Consider the following 20,237-nt stretch of genomic DNA (forward strand, 5'->3'; position numbering starts at 1 on the left):
GGGTCTGAGGGAATGGCAAACAGGGAGAGTGTGCCCAGGTGTTCATGGAAATAGGGCTCCCAGGAGCAGCAGACCTGGCGTGTAGCCAGTATTGTGGTGAGCATCACCAGTGAGCGGGGCTTGGCTTGAGGAAAAGTGGGGGAAGTGACTAGACACAAGAGAAGGCCCTAGGCACTCAGGATTGGAGACCTGCCCAGTCTGGGAGGAAGAGCTGCTGCACAGTGATTGGTTCCCGCCTATTGAGAGGAGAAGCTTGGCCCAGTGGGCACAGCTCCACCTACTGGAAGAGAAGTTAATCAAACTCTAAGACTGCATTTATTAATTTTTAAAAAAAAATTTTTAAAATTATTTTATTTTATTTTTTTAAAAAATTTTAATTTTCATTTTTTATTACTATTATTATTTTTTAAAATTTTTTTTCTCTTTTTTATTTTCTATTTTTTCTTTTGTCTTTTCATCTCTTTTCAATTTTCTTATTCCTCCTTCCTTGAATTCTACCTGCTTACTCTCATTCTCTTTAGTAACTTCTTCCCTTCCCTTCTAATACCTTTCCTCCCAAGCATCAAATAAATTTATAGGAGTAAACAGTAACTCAGCAGTCAAACAGAACAAGAAGTAACATGAGCAGCATGAAAAAGCAAGGAAGAAAAGCAGTACAAACAATGCAGGACAGCCTAAATATTCAGGAGGACTTCGAGTCATCAGAAAAATGGTCATATAAAGAACTCAAGGAATACCTTAGACAGATGGAATGGAACCTTAAAGAGGATATGAGACAGCAAATTCAAACAGTGAAAGAACACATTGAAAATGAATTACATAAACAGATAAAAGAAGAAGTTAAGCATCTTTATCAGGAGATAGAGATTATAAAAAAATCAAACAATAATTCTAGAAATGAAGGAAATTATAAACCAAATTAAAAACTCAAATGAGAGTATCACCAACAGAGTGGAGCAAGTAGAAGCCAGAATGTCAGATAATGAAGACAAAATATATCATCTTGAAAAGAGTCTAGCCAACACAGAAAGGCTGGTAAAAAATCATGAGAAAAACATCTAAGAGATATGGGAACATAAAAAAAAAAAACAAATTTAAGAGTCATTGGGATAGAGGAAGGTATAGAGATTCAAACAAAGGGAATGAGTAACCTGCTGTTAATGAAATAATTACAGAAAACTTTCCAGAAATAAAAAAGGAAATGGATATACAAATTGTAGATGCATACAGGACACCGAGCATACAAAATCACAGTAGACCAACGCCAAGACACATTGTTATGAAGATATCCAATATACAGAACAAAGAGAAAATATTAAAAGCTACAAGAGAAAGAAGGAAGATTACATTCAGGGGTAAACCAATAAGGTTAACAACGGATTTTTCATCAGAGACGCTGAAAGAGAGAAGATCCTGGAACAATGTATTTCAAACACTGAAAGACAATGGATGCCAACCAAGAATTCTGTATCCAGCAAAATTAAGCTTCAGGTACGACAACGAAATAAAAATCTTTCATGATAAAAAAAAGCTAAAAGAATTCGCAGCCAGAAAACCAGCACTGCGTCTTGAGCAAAACACTACACGAGGAAAAAATGAAAAACAATAACCAAAACCATCAGTGGGAAGTGCCTCAGTAAAGACAGAGGGCAGGGGGAAAGCTAATCATGGAGAAACAAATTAAATTTAAAAAAAAGAAAAATAATCAAACATGGCTGGCAGTACAAACCATATATCAATAGTAACTCTAAACGTTAATGGCTTAAACTCTCCAATAAAGTGACATAGGCTGGTAACATGGATTAAAAAAACAAATCCAACAATATGCTGCCTCCAGGAGACACATCTGATTGGAAAAGACATACACAGGCTGAAGGTGAAAGGTTGGGAAAAAATATACCACACACACGGTCCTCGTAAGCAAGCAGGGGTGGCCATCCTCATATCAAATAAAATTGACTTCAAGACTAAGTTAATCAAAAGGGATAAGGAAGGACATTATATACTGTGAAAAGGAACCAATCACCAACAAGACATAACAATATTCAATATTTATGCACCAAATAATGGTGCTGAGACGTTCATAAAACAAATTCTCCTCAAGTTCAAGAATCAAATAGACCACAACACAATAATTATGGGTGACTTCAACACAGCTCTCTCACCATTGGACAGATCCTCCAAACAAAAGTTGAATAAAGAAACTATAGAACTCAATATCACAATCAATAACCTAGACTTAACTGACATATATAGAATATATCAACCATCATCAAGTGGATATAATTTTTTCTCAGCAGCACATGGATCCTTCTCAAAAATAGACCATATATTATGCCATAGGGCAACCCTCAGTAAATATAAAGAGGTGGAGATAATACCATGCATTTTATCTGATCATAATGAAATGAAACTGGAAATCAATGATAAAAGAAGGAAGGAAAAAATCCTACATTACATGGAAAATGAACAGTATGTTACTGAATGATCAATGGGTTACAGAAGACATAAAGGAGGAAATCAAAAAATTCTTAGAGATAAATGAAAATACAGACACAACATATCGGAATCTATGAGACACAATGAAAGCAGTTTTAAGAGGGAAATTCATCGCCTGGAGGTCATTCCTTAAAAAAAGGAAAAACCAACAAATAAATGAGCTCACACTTCATCTCAAAGCCCTAGAAAAGGAAGAGCAAAACAACAGCAAATGTAGCAGAAGGCAAGAAATAATTAAAATCAGAGTGGAAATCAACGGAATTGAAACAAAAGAAACTATTGAAAAAATTAACAAAACTAAAAGTTGTTTCTTCAAAAAAATAAATAAGATTGACAGACCCTTAGCCATGCTAATGAAGAGAAGAAGAGAGGGAACTCAAATTACTAACATACAGGATGAAAAAGGCAATATCACAACAGATGCTACAGAAATACAGAAGACAATTAGAAATTATTTTGAAAACCTATATTCCAATAAAATAGAAGATAGTGAAGACATCGATAAATTTCTTAAGTCATATGATTTGCCCAGACTGAGTCAGGAGGAAACACACAATTTGAACAGACCAATATCAATGGATGAAATTGAAGAAGCAATCAAAAGACTACCAACCAAGAAAAGCCCAGGACCGGATGGGTACACAGTGGAGTTTTACAAAACCTTTAAAGAAGAATTAATACCAATACTTTTCAAGTTATTTCAGGAAATAGAAAAAGAGGGAGCTCTTCCAAATTCATTCTATGAGGCCAACATCACCCTGATTCCGAAACCAGACAAAGACACCTCAAAGAAAGAAAACTAGAGACCAATATCTCTGATGAACCTAGATGCAAAAATCCTCAATAAATTCTGGTGAATCAGATACAAAAGCACATCAAAAAAATTGTGCACCATGATCAAGTAGGATTCATCCCTGGGATGCAAGGTTGGTTCAAAATACGGAAATCAATAAATGTTATTCACCACATCAATAGACTTAAAGATAAGAACCATATGATCATCTCAATAGATGCAGAAAAAGCATTCGACAAAGTACAGCATCCCTTTATGTTCAAAACATTAGAAAAACTAGGGATAACAGGAACTTACCTCGACATTGTAAAAGCTATCTATGCTAAGCCTCAGGCTAGCATCATTCTGAATGGAGAAAAATTGAAGGCATTCCCTCTAAAATCTGGAACAAGACAGGGATGCCCTCTATCACCACTTCTATTCAATATAGTCCTCGAAACACTGGCCAGTGCAATTAGACAGACGAAAGAAATTAAAGGCATAAAAATAGGAAAAGAAGAACTTAAATTATCACTATTTGCAGATGACATGATTCTATGCCTAGAAGACCAAAAAGGGTCTACAAAAAAACTACTAGAACTAATAAATGAGTTCAGCAAAGTGGCAGGATATAAAATCAACAAGCATAAATCAAAGGCATTTCTGTATATCAGCAACAAAACTTCTGAAATGGAAATGAGGAAAAACACTCCATTCACAATATCCTCAAAAAAAAATACTTGGGAATCAACCTAACAGAAGAGGTGAAAGATTTATACAATAAAAACTACAGAACCCTAAAGAGAGAAGTAGAAGAAGATCTTAGAAGATGGAAAAATATACCCTGTTCATGAATAGGCAGAACTAACATCATCAAAATGGCGATATTACCAAAAGTTCTCTATAGGTTTAATGCAGTGCCAATCAAAATCCCAACGGCATTTCTTGTAGAAATAGGTAAAGCAATCATGAAATTCATATGGAAAAATAAAAGACCCAGAATAGCAAAAGCAATTCTAAGCAGGAAGTGTGAATCAGGCGGTATAGCGATACCAGATTTCAAACTATATTACAGAGCAATAGTAACAAAAACAGCATGGTACTGGTACCAAAACAGGCAGGTAGACCAATGGTACATTATAGAGGACACAGAGACTAATCCACAAAGTTACAACTATCTTATATTTGATAAAGGGGCTAAAAGCATGCAATGGAGGAAGGATAGCATCTTCAACAAATGGTGTTGGGAAAACTGGAAATCCATATGCAACAAAATGAAACTGAATCCCCTCCTCTCGCCATGCACAAAAGTTAACTCAAAATGGATCAAGGAGCTTGATATCAAATCAGAGACTCTGCGTCTGATAGAAGAAAAAGTTGGCTCCGATCTACATATTGTGGGGTCGGGCTCCCAATTCCTTAATAGGACACCCATAGCACAAGAGTTAATAACAAGAATCAACAAGTGGGACTTACTTAAACTAAAAAGTTTTTTCTCAGCAAGAGAAACAATAAGAGAGGTAAATAGGGAGCCTACATCCTGGGAACAAATTTTTACTCCTCACACTTCAGATAGAGCCCTAATATCCAGAGTATACAAATAACTCAAAAAATTAGACAATAACAAATAACCCAACCAACAAATGGGCCAAAGACCTGAACAGACACTTCTCAGAGGACGACATACAATCAATCAACAAGTACATGAAAAAATGGTCACCATCTCTAGCAGTCAGAGAAATGCAAGTCAAAACCACCCTAAGATACCATCTCACTCCAGTAAGATTGGCAGCCACTATGAAGTCAAACAACAACAAGTGCTGGTGAGGATGTGGAGAAAAGGGTACTCTTGTACATTGCTGGTGGGACTGCAAATTGGTGTGGCCAATTTGGAAAGCAGTATGGATTTTCCTGGGAAAGCTGGGAATGGAACCACCATTTGACCCATCTATTGCCCTCCTCGGACTATTCCCTGAAGTCCTTAAAAGAGTGTACTATAGGGATACTGCTACATCAATGTTCATAGCAGCACAATTCACAATAGCTAGACTGTGGAACCAACTTAGATGCCCTTCAATAGATGAATGGATAAAAAAATGTGGCATTTATACACCATGGAGTATTACTCAGCACTAAAAAATGACAAAATCATGAAATTTGCAGGGAAATGGATGGCATTAGAGCAGATTATGCTAAGTGAAGCTAGCCAATCCCTAAAAAACAAATGCCAAATGTCCTCTTTGATATAAGGAGAGCAACTAAAAACAGAGCAGGGAGGAAGAGCATGAGAAAAAGATTAACATTAAACAGGGACAAGAGGTGGGAAGGAAAGGGAGAGAGAAGGGAAATTGCATGGAAATGGAAGGTGACCCTCATTGTTATACAAAATTACATATAAGAGGATGTAAGGGGAAAGGGAAAAAAATCAAGGGAGAGAAATGAATTACAGTAGATGGGGTAGAGATAGAAGATGAGAGGGGAGGGGAGGGGGGATAGTAGAGGATAGGAAAGATAGCAGAATACAACAGTCATTAGTATGGCAATATGTAAAAATGTGGATGTGTAACTGATGTGATTCTGCAATCTGTATACGGGGTAAAAATGGGAGTTCATAACCCACTTGAATCAAATGTATGAAATGTGATATGTCAAGAGCTTTGTAATGTTTTGAACAACCAATAAAAAAAAGGAAAAAAAAAGAACAGTCTTTCCTGTGAATTTTAGCACACGGTGTACTCCATGTGTTAGTTTACTAACTTTACTTTCATCATACACTGGCAACTTCTTTAACACCTAATTAGACCAGGTGTCAATTAGGACTCGATTTGTCTTTATATACATTATTTACACAGCATAGTAAAACAAAACCCACAGACATGAAGGACAATGGTCATTCTTGTTTCACAGAAAACAGAAAAAAGCCTTTTTTTCCTTCTTCCTCCCTGAACCAGCAAACTGTAACATGCACTTCTCTGAGAGTGTTTTGATCATTCTACTTCCAAAAGATAGTTATTCCATTATGAATTTTAACAAAAAGATATCTCCAAAATGTTTTATTTACTACCTCTACTTTAATATATTGTATGCACATCTAAACATCTAGAAAGATCATGTACATATTAGTGTTGAATCAACTATACACATGTCACAATGGTTATATCTGAAAGTCTCTTTTAAGTAGGATCATTCTGGGCTAGAATCCTTCATTTCTTTCACATCTTTCTCCTATGTCTCTTATGATGTAAGAACATATGTCACTCAGATATGATGTTACAATTTCACTTCCAAAAGTCCTTCTCAGAAGACGGCCTTTTCATGAATTTTAACACAAAGTGTACAAAATGTGTTAGTTTATTAACTTTACTTTTGTCATACATTGGCCACCTTTTTAATATCTAGAGACCAGATATTATAAAATTATGACTCCTTTGTCCAGCAGATACACAATATATACAGCACAGTAAAGTTAATGAAACAAATATTACAGGGCAATAAGTAAGCTGAAAATTTCTAGCACACTCTAACCAAATGCCTTTTGCAAATTCTTTCCTCCCACCTCTCTTGACCCAATGAACAAGTACAGACAATATTCTGTTCAGAGGTGGTTTAATAATTCCAAATACAGTATTTCCCATCAGTTTTTAAAAGCTATTTACAAAAATTTTTATCCTGCTACTTCTACTTTTAAATATATCAAGCACTACTAACTATATAGAAAGACTAGATATCCCACATAAGTAAGAATCTGTCCACTATACACACAGCACTGGTAAATAAAATGGCACACATAGCAATGGTTATAATCTGAGGTGTCTCCTAACTTGACCATTTTGTCCTTGAACTTTTCCCTTCTCACTTTCTTCTCTTTATTTTCAGTTAAGGGGACAAGTATAGGCATGTACTGCTTAGATATGGTTTTCATATCCAAAAGTCATTTACAGAGGACAAACTTTCCTACGAATTTTAACATAAAACGTACAAAATGTGCCAAATTTACTAACTATTTGCTCACGCAGTGGCAATTTCTTTAACATCTAGAGACTAGATATTGAAAAATTGGGACTAATTTGCCCATTATATCCACTATATACACAAGAAAACAAAATGCATAAAACATGTAAAACTGATATCAGAAGATGTCCAGTAATGAACTCACTTATATTACCTTTTGCAGTTGCTTATCTCCCACCTCCTCCATATCACCAATTACAAATAGTACTATACTGTTCATAGGGATGAAATCTCAGGGTAGTTTTGATTTGCATTTCCCTAATTGCCAATAATTTTGAACATTTTTCCATGTATTTATTGGCCATTTTCATTTCTTCTTTTGAGGTATGTGTGTTTAATTCATTGGCCCATTTATTAATTGGGTTACTTGATATTTTGGTGTAAAGTGTTTTAGAGATATTCTAGATATTATCCTCTGTCAGAAGAGGATAGCAAAACTTTTCTTCCTTCTGTAGGTTGTCTCTTTGCATTCCTAAATTTTTTTTGGTGTGCAGAAGCTTTTTAATTTGATGCCATCCCGTTTATGAACTCTTGGCATTACTTCCTGAGCTATATGTGTCCTATTGAGAAAGTCATTGCTTGGGTCTAAAAGCTGAAGTGTTGATCCTACATTTTCTTCCAGGAGTTGCACAGTTTCTGGCTTAATTCCTAATTCTTTGATCCTTTTTGAGTTGATTTTAGTGCAGGGTGAGAAATAAGGGTCTATTTTCGTTCTTCTACATAAAAATAACCAGTTTTCCCAGGATTACTTGTTAAAGAGGCTACATTTTGAATGTATGTTTTTGGCAAGGGTTACCTGACTTTAGATGAGTAGGTTTGTCTCTGTCTTCTCTTCTGTACCATTGGCCTATGTGTTTTTATGTCAGTATTAGAAAGTTTCTGTTACTGTAGCTCTGTAGTACAAGTTGAAGTCAGATGTTGTGATGCCTCCAGCATTATTTTTTTGGCTTAAAATTCCTTTGGCTGTTCTGCGTCCTTTATTTTTCCGAAATGAACTTTAAGACTTTTTTTTTTTTTTTTTTTTTTTTTTTTAGTTCTGAGAAGAATGTCATTAGTAGTATTTTAGACCATTTATATGCAGTCTTGTTATGGATATGTATTTGTAGTTTCTCATCTTGTTTTTTCCTGTATTTATTTCTGTCTTAATTTTCATTTAGTTAGTTGGCCTTATATTGATCTCCATCTGTTTGGGACAATTGGGGTTTGTTTTGGGGTTCCTCTGTGTGTAGTTTATCTTTGAATATTCTTTGTAGTGCTAACTGGGTGGTCATGAATTCTTTGAGTTTATTCTTGTCGTGGAAATTTTTTTTTTTATCTCTTCATTGATTTTGAAAGACAGCTTTGCTGGATATAATGACCTTGGCTGGCAACTGTTTTCTTTTAGAGCTTGGAATATCTCATTCTAGGCCCTCTTTGATTTTAGGATCTGAGTCAAGAAGTCAGAGAAGTGAGACTTATTTGTTTGCCTCTAAATGTGAGCTGATGTTTCTCTCTCACAATTTTTTTTAAAAAAATATATTCTTAGTTGTAGATAGACACATTTATTTATTTATTTTTATGTGGTGCTGGGGATCGAACCCAGTGCTTCACACATGCGAGGCAAGCACTCTACCACTGAGCCCCAGCCCCAGCCCCTCTCTTGTAACTTTTAATATTCTTTCCATCTTTTCTGTTAGGCATTTTAATTGTGATGTGTCTTGAAGAGATTATATTCTTATTTTGTCTAGATTGAGGTTCTGTATGACTCCTGTATGTGGATGTCTATCTCACTTTTACTATGCAGAAAATTATCTGTTACTATCAGATGGAAGATATTCTTAATGCCATTCGCTTGTATCTCCATGTTCTTTTCTATCCCAGTGACTCTCAGGTTTGTTCTCTTGCTGCTGTCCCAGAGTTCTTGTATATTCTGATCATGGTCTTTCCACCCAGCCCGCCCCTCTTTATTGCATACTGAGTATTCAGGTTCACATACACTGCCTTCAAGTCCTGAACTTCTATTTTTTTTTAATGCAATGTAATCTTTTGGTGATGCTTTCAAGTGAATTTTTAATTTGATTTATTATGTCTTTAATTTCCAGGAATTCTGATTGGTTTCCTTTCATTATCTCTATTTCTTTATTGAAGTGGACGCTCATCTCCTGCATTTGCTCTTAATTCCTTAGATCTTCTTTTAGTTTGTTGAGAACCACAGCCAAAGGGGCCCCAGCAAACTTCCAGCTGCCAGCAAACTTCCAGCTGCCAGCTGATGATTGGCTCACAGCGGCCCCAGCAACTTCTAGCTGCCAACTGATTGGCTCCTCTGCGGTGATGCTCATTGGGCTGGTCCCCACCCTTTCAGACCACGGAGCTGCTCATTGGGGGACTTTTTTGGCTCCACCCACGCGACCCAGCCAATCAACCTCAAGAGCAGGAGGAGTGGGGGAGGTTGAGAGGCTTGTGGGAAGCCGGTGGTGGCAGTTGGGCTCTGAAGGTTTTTCCTGAGCTGTTTTGTTTGGCGTGTGTGGTTCTAAAAATAAAGTTCGTTTCTTCTGACAAGTGGCTCCTGAATTGTGCCCAGCCAGACTGCGGCATAGTTCATTGAACATAATATTAAATTCAATATATTAGTATTTGTTGAGGCTCAGTTAAGGCTAGAGTGTGTGTGGGGTAAGATCTGCTGTTATTGACTGAGTTGTGAGTATTGCGTGGCAGCAGGAATTTTACTCTTTGATCGTGAAATATCTGAAATGTCCCAATCAGTTTCCAGCACCTCTTAGAGAATGCAGGGAGCCAGGAATAGCACTAGCGCACAGCCTTAAGATAAATGTCTAGTGTCTGCTTTGACATCTGTAACACTAATTGTTATAGTGTTAACTGGAATAACAGTCAACATCAGCATCAACAATCAAAAACTGTTACTAGAGTAGGCATTGAACAGCAGGTGTCTACTATGTCATCCACCGTGTTAATCATCACAATATGAATGATGTAGGTATCACATGTACCATATAATTCTATTAGATATTGGGATTACAATTTCTCAACTATGGGGTAGGAAGGCACAAAATTTTGAAATATTTAAAAAAGGGAAGAGAAGAGAGGAAGGATATAGGTAGCAGATGACGGCTGTAAAAAAGGGGAATAAAAATGAAGTAGAAGATAGAAAATGAAAGAAAGGAGGAAGGAACAGGAAAATTTGGCTATTTGTGGTGGGAGAGAGTGAGGAAGAGGACAAAAACCAAGGTTTAAACAAACAAAGAAACAGGATCAAAACAACTCAAACCCACATATAATTATACCTCACCCAAGTCAAACCATGATTAAATAGTAAACAGGTGCAGAAAATAATAAATTAAAATTAAGTAAATTTATATGAATATTTGCATACCCATATCTATCTATCTTATAAACCTATTTGTGCAGTAAGCATTAGCACTCCCCCCAAAAAAATCTCATAGAACCAAAAAAACCAAAATATAATAATCGTTGAAAAAGTATTTAAAAAATTAAAATAAGACAGGTAAAAAAGAGGAGATACAGAAAAGAAAAAATAAAAAAGAAAAGAAATGAGAGAGAGAAAAAGAAAACATCTTAATGGGAAATAAAATGCTTTTTTCCATTGGTGGTCAAAATTGTTGGCAGGGATGGATTTTCATTCTTTCTGTTCATTCTTGACTCTGTCACCCTGGCTCAAGGGCTGGTGTTTGTAAAGTCTGATGTCTTTGTGTTCCTCACCCAGCTGCCAGCCACTGTGGCTAGGAGGCAAAGCTGGATGTGGTAGCTCTCAGTCTCCTGTCTTTCAGCACCGGGTGCTGACAGATGGTGTAATCCCACAGTGTGAGTGGTGCAGAGTTTGAACTGGAAGTTCCAGTAGCTGGGGTTTAGCTTTAGCGGATCTTTGGAACTCTGTGGGTGGCTGTTTCGAATTTGACCCATGTCCTCCATTGCTGGAGAGATGCTGGTTTCTAATGGATCTTTGAAAGCCAGAGACCTCCAGTAAAATCCAGTTTTAGGGCCTAAGGACTAACTCTCCAGAGGCTTCACATTTACCTCCATGGATGTGAATTGCCCAGTACCCACCCTGGAGTGCAACCTTTCCTGTGTGGCTGCTATAGGTATCTTCCCAATAGTTCTGATGGGGTGTCAGCAGCAAAGGGAACTCTCTTTCCTTGGTATCTGGAATGTGTATTCTCCAGGCATAATTTTCCATGTGCCTATTTCAGTCACTCTGGTTCAGGCACACTCTGGGAATCACAAATAGGCAACTGCTGGGTGCACCTGCAACTTCCTTTATGAGTTCCCCATTTCCTGACTTTGCTCGTTCCGGTGCTGCAGTTATAAATAGTTCCTGTCAGACCGTCTGCTGTGGGCTGAGTGACTTCAGTTGATTTTCACGGAACCACTTGTCCCACCAGCTCTAGGTCCGTTAAGATCAACATGTGTCTCTATGCCACAGGTTCCTCCCCGCCAAGCCAATACTTTAAATTCCATCAGCTTTTCTGTCTCTCTGCCTGTGGTCCCCTCCCCTCAGCAGCTGAGGCTCCCCCAGGTGCCAGTCAAGCTGGTGCATCTCTGATGCATCATTTCTTTTATAGTAAAAGTTTCTGACTTTCTGTGTCTCTGTGGTTTCTTTTGCCATCCAGTATTGGATCTCAGTGAATTCCCTTAGTGAGCCACCTCACTGATTGCCTGGTTTCTGCTGTTTGAGTCTGGTGCTGAGCATCCTTCCTCTAATCCACCATTTAGATTGTATTTCTAGACCTTAGTTGTTTCCTTTCTTCTGGGACACAAAGCACATCTGTTTACTTTGGGGGCATGCTGATCAGAATCTTTGAAAGTCATGCTTATCTTAGTAGAAAGAGAAAAATCAGTTAGAAATCAGGTAGCAAAGAGAGTCTACCTGATGTTCAACATTCTCAAAGGTGGGGACAGGAGGGAACTACTGGTCCATTCTGTCAGAAGGTCCAAGTCTTTTCCTGAGTCTCCCCATGGCTGACTTCATCTCATGGTTCCTCAGAGTGTAGATCAAGGGGTTCAGCAGAGGGGAGATGACAGTGAAGGTGACAGAGATGGCCTTATCTGTGGGGAGGGCAGCGAAGGGCCGGGCATAGACATAGATGCAGGGCACAAAGTGCAGGGTCACCACGGTGATGTGGGAGGTGCAGGTGGAGATGGCTTTCCTCCTGCCCTCTCCTGCCTGGGACCTTATTAATAATAATATGACCAAATAGGACACCAGGAGCAAGAGAAACCACAGTGTGGTGAGCATCCCATTATTGGAAATCATGAGCAGTTCAAGTACAAAAATGTCAGTACAGGCGAGTTTGAGGACCTGGGGGACGTCACAGTAGAAAGTGTCAAGGACATTGGGTCCACAGAAGGGCAGTGGGAGCAAGAGGGCGATCTGCACAATGGAGTGGACGAAGCCCCCCAGCCAGGAGCCCACTATTAACCCTATGCATCGGCTTCTGTTCATGATGGTCACGTAGTGCAGGGGCTTGGAGATGGCCACATATCGATCTAGAGCCATCACTGACAGAGAAAATACATCCACCCCCCCAATAAGGTGGAAGAAGAACATCTGAGTGAGGCAGCCATTGAAGGAGATGGTCTTCTTGTCAGAGAGAAGGTCCACCAGCACCTTGGGAGCTGTGATGGAGGAAAAGCAGATGTCGGCAATTGACAAATTACGGAGCAAAAAATACATGGGGGTGTGAAGGCGTGACTCCCAGGTCACAGTGACCATGATGAGAAGGTTTCCCAGCAGAGTCGTCAGATACACCAGAAGTAGGAAAAGGAACAAGACAAAGCTCACGTCTTGATTCTGGGAGAGGCCAAGGAAAACAAATTCTTTTACCCTGGTGCAGTTCTCCATCTCTATGGAGTCATCCTCCTTTTGCTCTTTGGTTCCAAGGTGTGTCGTATGAAGAAAGGGCTATTTATTTTGCTGTCCTCTCAAGCTTCCCTGCATGGCTGCAGTGCATGCAATTTGTTAAGCTTTCCATATTTTAAACATTGCAATCAGATTGTTGAGCAAATCACATTTCACACACAGTACCATTCGTTCCTTTTCCTATAGAACTATTTTGGGAAAGCAAGTTAAGTAGTGACATTTACATAGCACATGTAAAACATGAAATCCCCAAGGTTGAAATTGATGCTTTGGGTACCAGCTTCCAATATCATAAAACTTTTCTGTGTTTATTCTGCTTTAATAAAAAGACAATGCATGATAAAAAGGGAGATATTTTTTTTTTTTAGAGAAGTAAAGGGAGATTTGGATAGCCAAGGAGAGAGGGTAGATGATAAAATCATTTTTAGCAATAAAAGCTACTATTTTCTGAGTGCTTTGTATGCCAATGTGGCATAGAATGTTGATGTCTTTAATTCTTACCTTCACCCACTAGGTCAGAAATAGTGTTATTCCTGTTTTTCATGACATAGCAGGGATATCTTTTGGATTCAAGGAAGGATGTAGAAAATGGAAGAAAATTGGGCTGGGGATGTGGCTCAAGTGGTAGCACGCTCGCCTGGTATGCGTGCGACCCGGGTTCGACCCTCAGCACCACATACCAACAAAGATGTTGTGTCCGCCGAGAACTAAAAAATAAATATTAAAAAAAAAAGAAAATGGAAGAAAAGAAAGAGGATGGAAGGCAATGCTGTCTTCTTCCACATTTCCCCACTTCAATCCACGTAGGTTAAGATCTCACATTGCAAGGACATTTGAAAGAGTCCATCTGAAGAAAAGCACTTGGCAGAAACCCTTCTTCCATTAAATTAGTCTGAGGTAGCGTCACCAAGAAGCAACTCAAGGGTTCTTGGCAAATGCGTGATGACTTTGCTCACACCCAGACTGTATTCTGCATCCTTCTAAACACACCCTCCCTCTTCCCAATGTTTGACACCCACCGTTTTGCTTGTCAGTGAGATGATCATCTTGGCTCTGCAGCATTTGCTATACCTGGAATATATTCAAGTCAAATTAGTGATACCTAATCAATAATAGCTTCTTGATTTCAGTATGGATGCCTCCGCCTCAACTAGAAGTCCTATTTCCTTCAATCCAACTCCAACTAAAAGTTGTATGCTGTTAGGTACAGTGTGTAACAAACAGTAGCATTAATTCTTGAAAAATTTGTTTCCAAATGTAAAGTTCAATGGGGGGATGAAACATCTTCTTGTCCTTGCTCCTTTTTTCAGGAAATAAAGGACAGACTCCAAGAATCACATCTTTAAGTTTTTTTTGCACTATGTCCCCGGGTCATGTTCAAGCCCTTCAGCCTCAGGCTCAGTATGAGAATGGTAAAGGGAATATATTGGAAAAAAAAGTTCAAGTCACATGGCTGATGGCAGTTTGTTGGTGTGGTTTCAGTGGGACTTATTAAAATGTTACCAAAACATGTACGTGTGTGCGCCTGCGCGTGCGTATACACAGAAGGATACATTTTTGTTGGTGTCCAAATTGTTTAGAGACAATAGAAACCAACCTGGTTTTTGGCTTCAATTTGTTCCACTGTGTCCCTGCCTCCGGTACTAGTCCCTTACTCCCAGGCCTATTAGGAGAGCTAGGGAGAGGGATATTTTTGGACAAGGGAGTGGAAAGCAAAGTGGCTAGCTCCTCTGGTGGTGATGGGTTTCTGTGGGAGTTATTAAGCTGTCACTAATACGTTTGCAAACGATCCATTTACTGGAAGAAGTCCTTTTGGTCTATGTCCATGTTATCAATGGCAAGAGAGGAAAATCAATGCCCTTATCTTCAGCTCCATCAGTTATTTGTCAAAGCAGGTCCATGTACCTAAAATCTTTCCAAAGTCCATTGGTACGTTTTGAAAAGTATAAAAGATGATGTGGTCGAACTAGATATATTTGTGCATAAGCTTGAAAAAGAGAACTGGACCTCAAGCCCTTTCATTGCCCTTTGTTTTCTCATACCAGCAGAGGAGTCGTGGCTCCTTACCTGGATGTCCCTTTGCACAGCATGTCGTAGGTGACAATTAGAAATGTACGCACGTTGACTGCTTCTCACATGATGTCATACAGAATCCTTTACTGTGGGGAGAGTTAAGTAAATACATAGCTAGGTAAAGATCAGTTGGTAAATTGCTTACACAGTACCATTTGATTTTTTTATATTAACTCGATTATCCATGGAACAGCAAGAGTGTGAAGTAACATCGTTGCACCTGGAATAGGAATTTTTGGTTATTGGTATTTCTAGGGTCATGGAGTCTGGTCCAGGAGATCCAGAATTCAGTGGATCCTTAGTTCTACTCTTTCCATCTCAGCCATTATTTACCACTTTAAATGAAAAGCAGCAGACATAAAGAAAGGAATAGAACCTACAATGGACGGGACAAGTATGTATTGTATGAGAAGAATCTCAGGTTGTCAACACTGACAGATTAAATATGCAAAGGAAGTAAGTGGGGTCTTTGAACTGAGCCGTGAGTTTTGCTGAAGAGATTTCTGAATCTATATTGGACTTTTTTTTTTTTTAAATGAAGCTAGAATTTAAAGGGTAAAATTAAATCAGAACAAGAATGCCAGCAAATGACATCATTTCATTTTTCTTTATAGCTGGGGAGAACTGCACTGTATATTTATATATTGCATTTGCTTTATATATACACAGTGGGGATTTACTTAGCCATAAAGATGAATGAACTTTGTCATCTTTAATATATTTTAAACATACAGAATAATTAAAAAAAGCTAATACTCACTAAATAATGTTACTGAGTGGCTGCCATATACCAGGCAAACATCTGTAGGTACCAGAAATGTGAGACAGTAAAATGTTCACATTCTTGCCCTCATGGCACTGATATCCTAGTGGGAAGATGTATGTGTATATGCATGTATTTTTTTTTCATTTTTTAAAAAATTATTTCTTTGTACCAGGGATTGAACCCAAAGGCACTTAACAACAGAGCCTCATCCCCAGCCCTTCTTATTTTTTATTTTATTTTTTTAAAGATAGAGAAGAGAGAATTTTTTAAAGAGAGAGGAGAGAGAGAGAGAGAGAGAGAGAGAGAGAGAGAGAGAGAGAGAGAGAGAGAATATTTATTTCTTAGTTTTCGGCAGACACAACATCTTTGTTGGTATGTGGTGCTGAGGATCGAATCCGGGCTGCACGCATGCCAGGCGAGCGCGCTACCGCTTGAGCCACATCCCCAGCCCAAGAGAGAGAATTTTTTAATATTTATTTTTCAGTTTTCAGTGGACACAACATCTTTTATTTTATTTTTATGTGGTGCTGAGGATCAAACCCAGTGCCCCGCACATGCCAGGCGAGCACATTACCGCTTGAGCCACATCCCAGTCCTTATTTTTTATTTCGAGACAAGGTCTTGCTGAGTTGTTTAGGGCCTTGCTAAGTTGCTGAGGCTGGCTTTGAACCTGCCACCCTCCTGCCTCAGCCTCATGAGTTGCTGTAATACGGGCATGCCATACCATGCCCAGCCAGGAAGACAGATATTTGGTAGAAGACAGATATGAGGATGGTGTCTCCATGTCCTCCAAAGTAAGGGACTAGAGACAGCACATTTTTTTTTCTTTTAAAATGAAGCAAAATCTGAGTTTCAATCTTTCTTTTAATATCAGGCAACTGATGAACTGCATATAAATAATGTAGTGTGAGTTGTAGATGACCAGAACTTGTCTATGAGTGGTCTGCTTCTTACTAGTGAGTTAACGGTTGTCTTAGGTGGGTCTACATTCCTAGAACACAGAGATGACAAAGTAAAACTTGTTTGTTTTCATTTATCTCTTTTTGGAAAGTGTGTGTGTTGTGTGTGTATGCGTGTGTGTGTGTGTGTGTGTGTGTGTGTGTGTGTGTCACAGTGGCCAATTACCTTGTATCTTAAGTTCTAAGATGGAGTATTTCTTTCCTTCATATTTTAATGTTCCTGAAATTAAGATGTGTTTAAAAGTCAATGAGTACATGTAATATATCTCATGAAAATGTTTCATCTTTATCATGTCTTAGTAAAAGTGACAAATTCATCTTACAGTGAATGGCATTTTCTATTTAAATAAGAAGGTAATTTGCTGTGTGAATACTGGAAATGCTGTTTCTGTATCTCTTTCATAATGTCTGGGAGTGGTTTGCTTGGTATCAAATAAATCAATTACAAATGAAGAGCGTATGATTGACACGTCATGTTCAAGTGCTCTATTCCTTCCCATGTGGAGTCCATAAAATAGTGACAACATGAGAGTGGCTGCTCTAGCCCATGGCACTGCTACTTGAGATTTGTGCCTGGGAATAGTGCACATTCCTAGGCTCGCAGGCCACCTCCCTGGGTTGGCAGAGAGCCGCCTGCCCACCCCTGGCCCCTTCTGCTTTCATCTCTATCTCTCTTCCTTCCCCTACTCACTTCCTACTGACTTTCCTCCTTCAGCTGATGCACAATCCTGGTGTTAGTTTTCTATTGCCTCTGTAACAAAATCATCACAAAATGAGAGGCTTAAGACAACAGTAATGATTTATTGTCTTGCAGAAACCTGACACAGGTATTACTGGGCTAAAATCAAGGTGTCAGCAGGCTGCTCTTTTTTTTAATTTTATTTTTTCCTGGTGGAATCCATCTCCTTTCTTTTTCTAGCTTCTAGAAATTTACTCATATTCCCGTCCCTCGTCAATGTCAGCAATGGCAAGTCAAGTACTTGTCACATTGTAATACCCTGACATCGGACATTGTCTTCTTCTAATTTGACCACTCTTAAGGACACTTTTGATCTTGGGTTCACATTAGGATAACTGCCGGAGTCCTGCTCCAGCGGGGTCCAGGGAGTCCTGAAGGATGAGTGGCGTCGGCAAAAAGATGAGACAGGAGTCGTTCTGTTCGAGCAATCTCCAGAGAGAGAGTTAATGCAGCTTTCTCTGGTTCATCTTTTATTACAATTTTTCTCATCATTATAGATTCAGAATACGTCATTGATTATATAATTTAAAACTTTGCCAAGACATGACATTTCCTTAACCATGATTGGGGGTACAAACAATGTAACATTAATTTACATTTTTCCAGGATATGTCCTTCAGTTATATAATTATTAAAAGTACGGAATCATTAATAAAATAAGTCACTAATTTACATTTTTCAGATTTTCCCAAGATTTACTATTTTTCCCAAGATATGTTATTTTCTTATTAACTAATGCCAAACTATGTGACCAGACTCTAAGTCTCTTAACCAATCATTAACCTAAAGTACAGTTGTACTTTATTTCTAATCTAAAATTCCCATTTAAAAAAGTCCCTTTAAATCTTATATTTAAAATATCCTAAAGTTTATAAATTATTCTTAAAACATATCAGAAACCTATACAATTACAAACTTAAGAATTTCTAAACTTAAGAATCTAAATAAAATAATATTTCTAACATTATTCTAAAACTGTGTCTTATAAAGCTGTTTTAATTAATTCCTAAATTTATTCTCATAAAACTGGTTGAGCTGCTTTCTCAAAGAGTTTCTTTGTTTCTCAGTCAAGGTGCACTAGTTCTCATATCTTTATAAATCTTTCTCAATAGAAAGTAAGTTCTAAACATCAATCCACTTTCCACCAGTATTAACTATGCTCATCATATATCCCTATGTAAAGTAAGAAAGGGTTTATAAAAAGAGAAAAATATATCTTTATATGTTTTAACTTTCCTAAGTGTAAAAAATGAGACTACATGTGGTGAACTTTGTAAAATAAGCATACTGATTAGGTTTTCTAAGAGGCCGGAAATATGGGCTTGGGTTCTAGTTGATATAATCAATGTGGTGCCTAAAATTCTTGCGACCTTTCAAAGGATCATTGTTGTCCATTATCAGGTTTGTCCACAATGTACTGAGATAGAAGAACAGCCTTCTACTTTGTCCTTGATATGCTGAGGGGTAGTAGAACAGCCTCCAAGGCATGAACTACCTGTTATGTTCTAGCCATCTGAAATTTAATTTGTTTGGCATTTAACATACTCATGCCTCCTGTGAGAAACATAAGCATGAAAATGCAAAGTCCCAATTACATAAAAAAGGGTCTCATGGTTTCGGTTACCCACCAACCAGCGTGGCTTTGCCAGCATTCATCCTCACTGTGACCCTGTCAAGACAGTGGAAGAGTGGCTTTGCCAACACTTTTTCTCACTGTGACCCTGTCAAGACAGTGAGTGGGGGATCGCCTTCACCAGATAACCATCCTAATTTTTATCCACTAGCAACATTAATTTCCCTTTGCTATGCAATATAACACATTTGAAGAGACTGGGGATTGGGATGTGAGTACCCTTACAGGGGATTGTTCCGCCTACCACATACTACGCCCTCTTTTCCAGTCTCTGCCTGTGTTGCCAGTCATTCTGATATCTTCAGATGCTGAGTGTTGAAAGATTTTTAGGAAGTCATGAAGTAGTAGAGCTGGATTTGATCTGAACTAATTTGGGTCAATATTCGGTCTGAATTAATGTTTTGTTCATTGCACTTGGTCAGAGTATGTACACATTTTCCTTTGGAAATATTAATGAGTATGGGTATCAGCTGCTCCTTATTGGAGAAATAATTGTCATATATAATAATGCACTGTTCTGTCTTTCTAAAATCTAAGAAATTTAACTTCCAAAACCTATCTGGTCCCACTAAATTATATAGGGAATATGATTCTGTAATATTATCATTATTAGAAGTGGTTTTTAATTACATTTCAATGGATGTCTTATCTGGATCTTGCTAGATTTGATGCTTTAGAAGGAAGAAAGAGGTGACCTATTCCATTCCTGTACATGACTCCCTTTAGTTCAGGTGTACTGAGGCTGTCTGTATATTCTTGGAGTGCAGGCTGGTTGGAACTCTGGATGCATGAGCATCTGTGTGCACACTCATTTGTTCTAGGATATTCCTCTTCTATTGTGTACATAGTCCCAACAAAGATTTTGAATGTAACCGTTGATTTGGTGGCCTTGTGAAGAAACACACAAGGA

General features: G+C 38.1%; 1 protein-coding gene across 1 annotated transcript; it reads right to left on the bottom strand.

Annotated features, from left to right (window-relative positions):
* Window positions 1-12,203: 12,203 nt before the first annotated feature.
* On the bottom strand, window positions 12,204-13,139 carry LOC144254427 (olfactory receptor 4D10). The gene has a single exon (XM_077797585.1). The coding sequence runs from the start codon at window positions 13,137-13,139 to the stop codon at window positions 12,204-12,206; it is 936 nt and encodes a 311-aa protein (XP_077653711.1).
* Window positions 13,140-20,237: the final 7,098 nt, after the last annotated feature.

This window comes from Urocitellus parryii, chromosome 4 (genome assembly GCF_045843805.1).
Source record: "Urocitellus parryii isolate mUroPar1 chromosome 4, mUroPar1.hap1, whole genome shotgun sequence".
In the NCBI taxonomy this organism is placed as follows: Eukaryota; Metazoa; Chordata; class Mammalia; order Rodentia; family Sciuridae; genus Urocitellus; species Urocitellus parryii.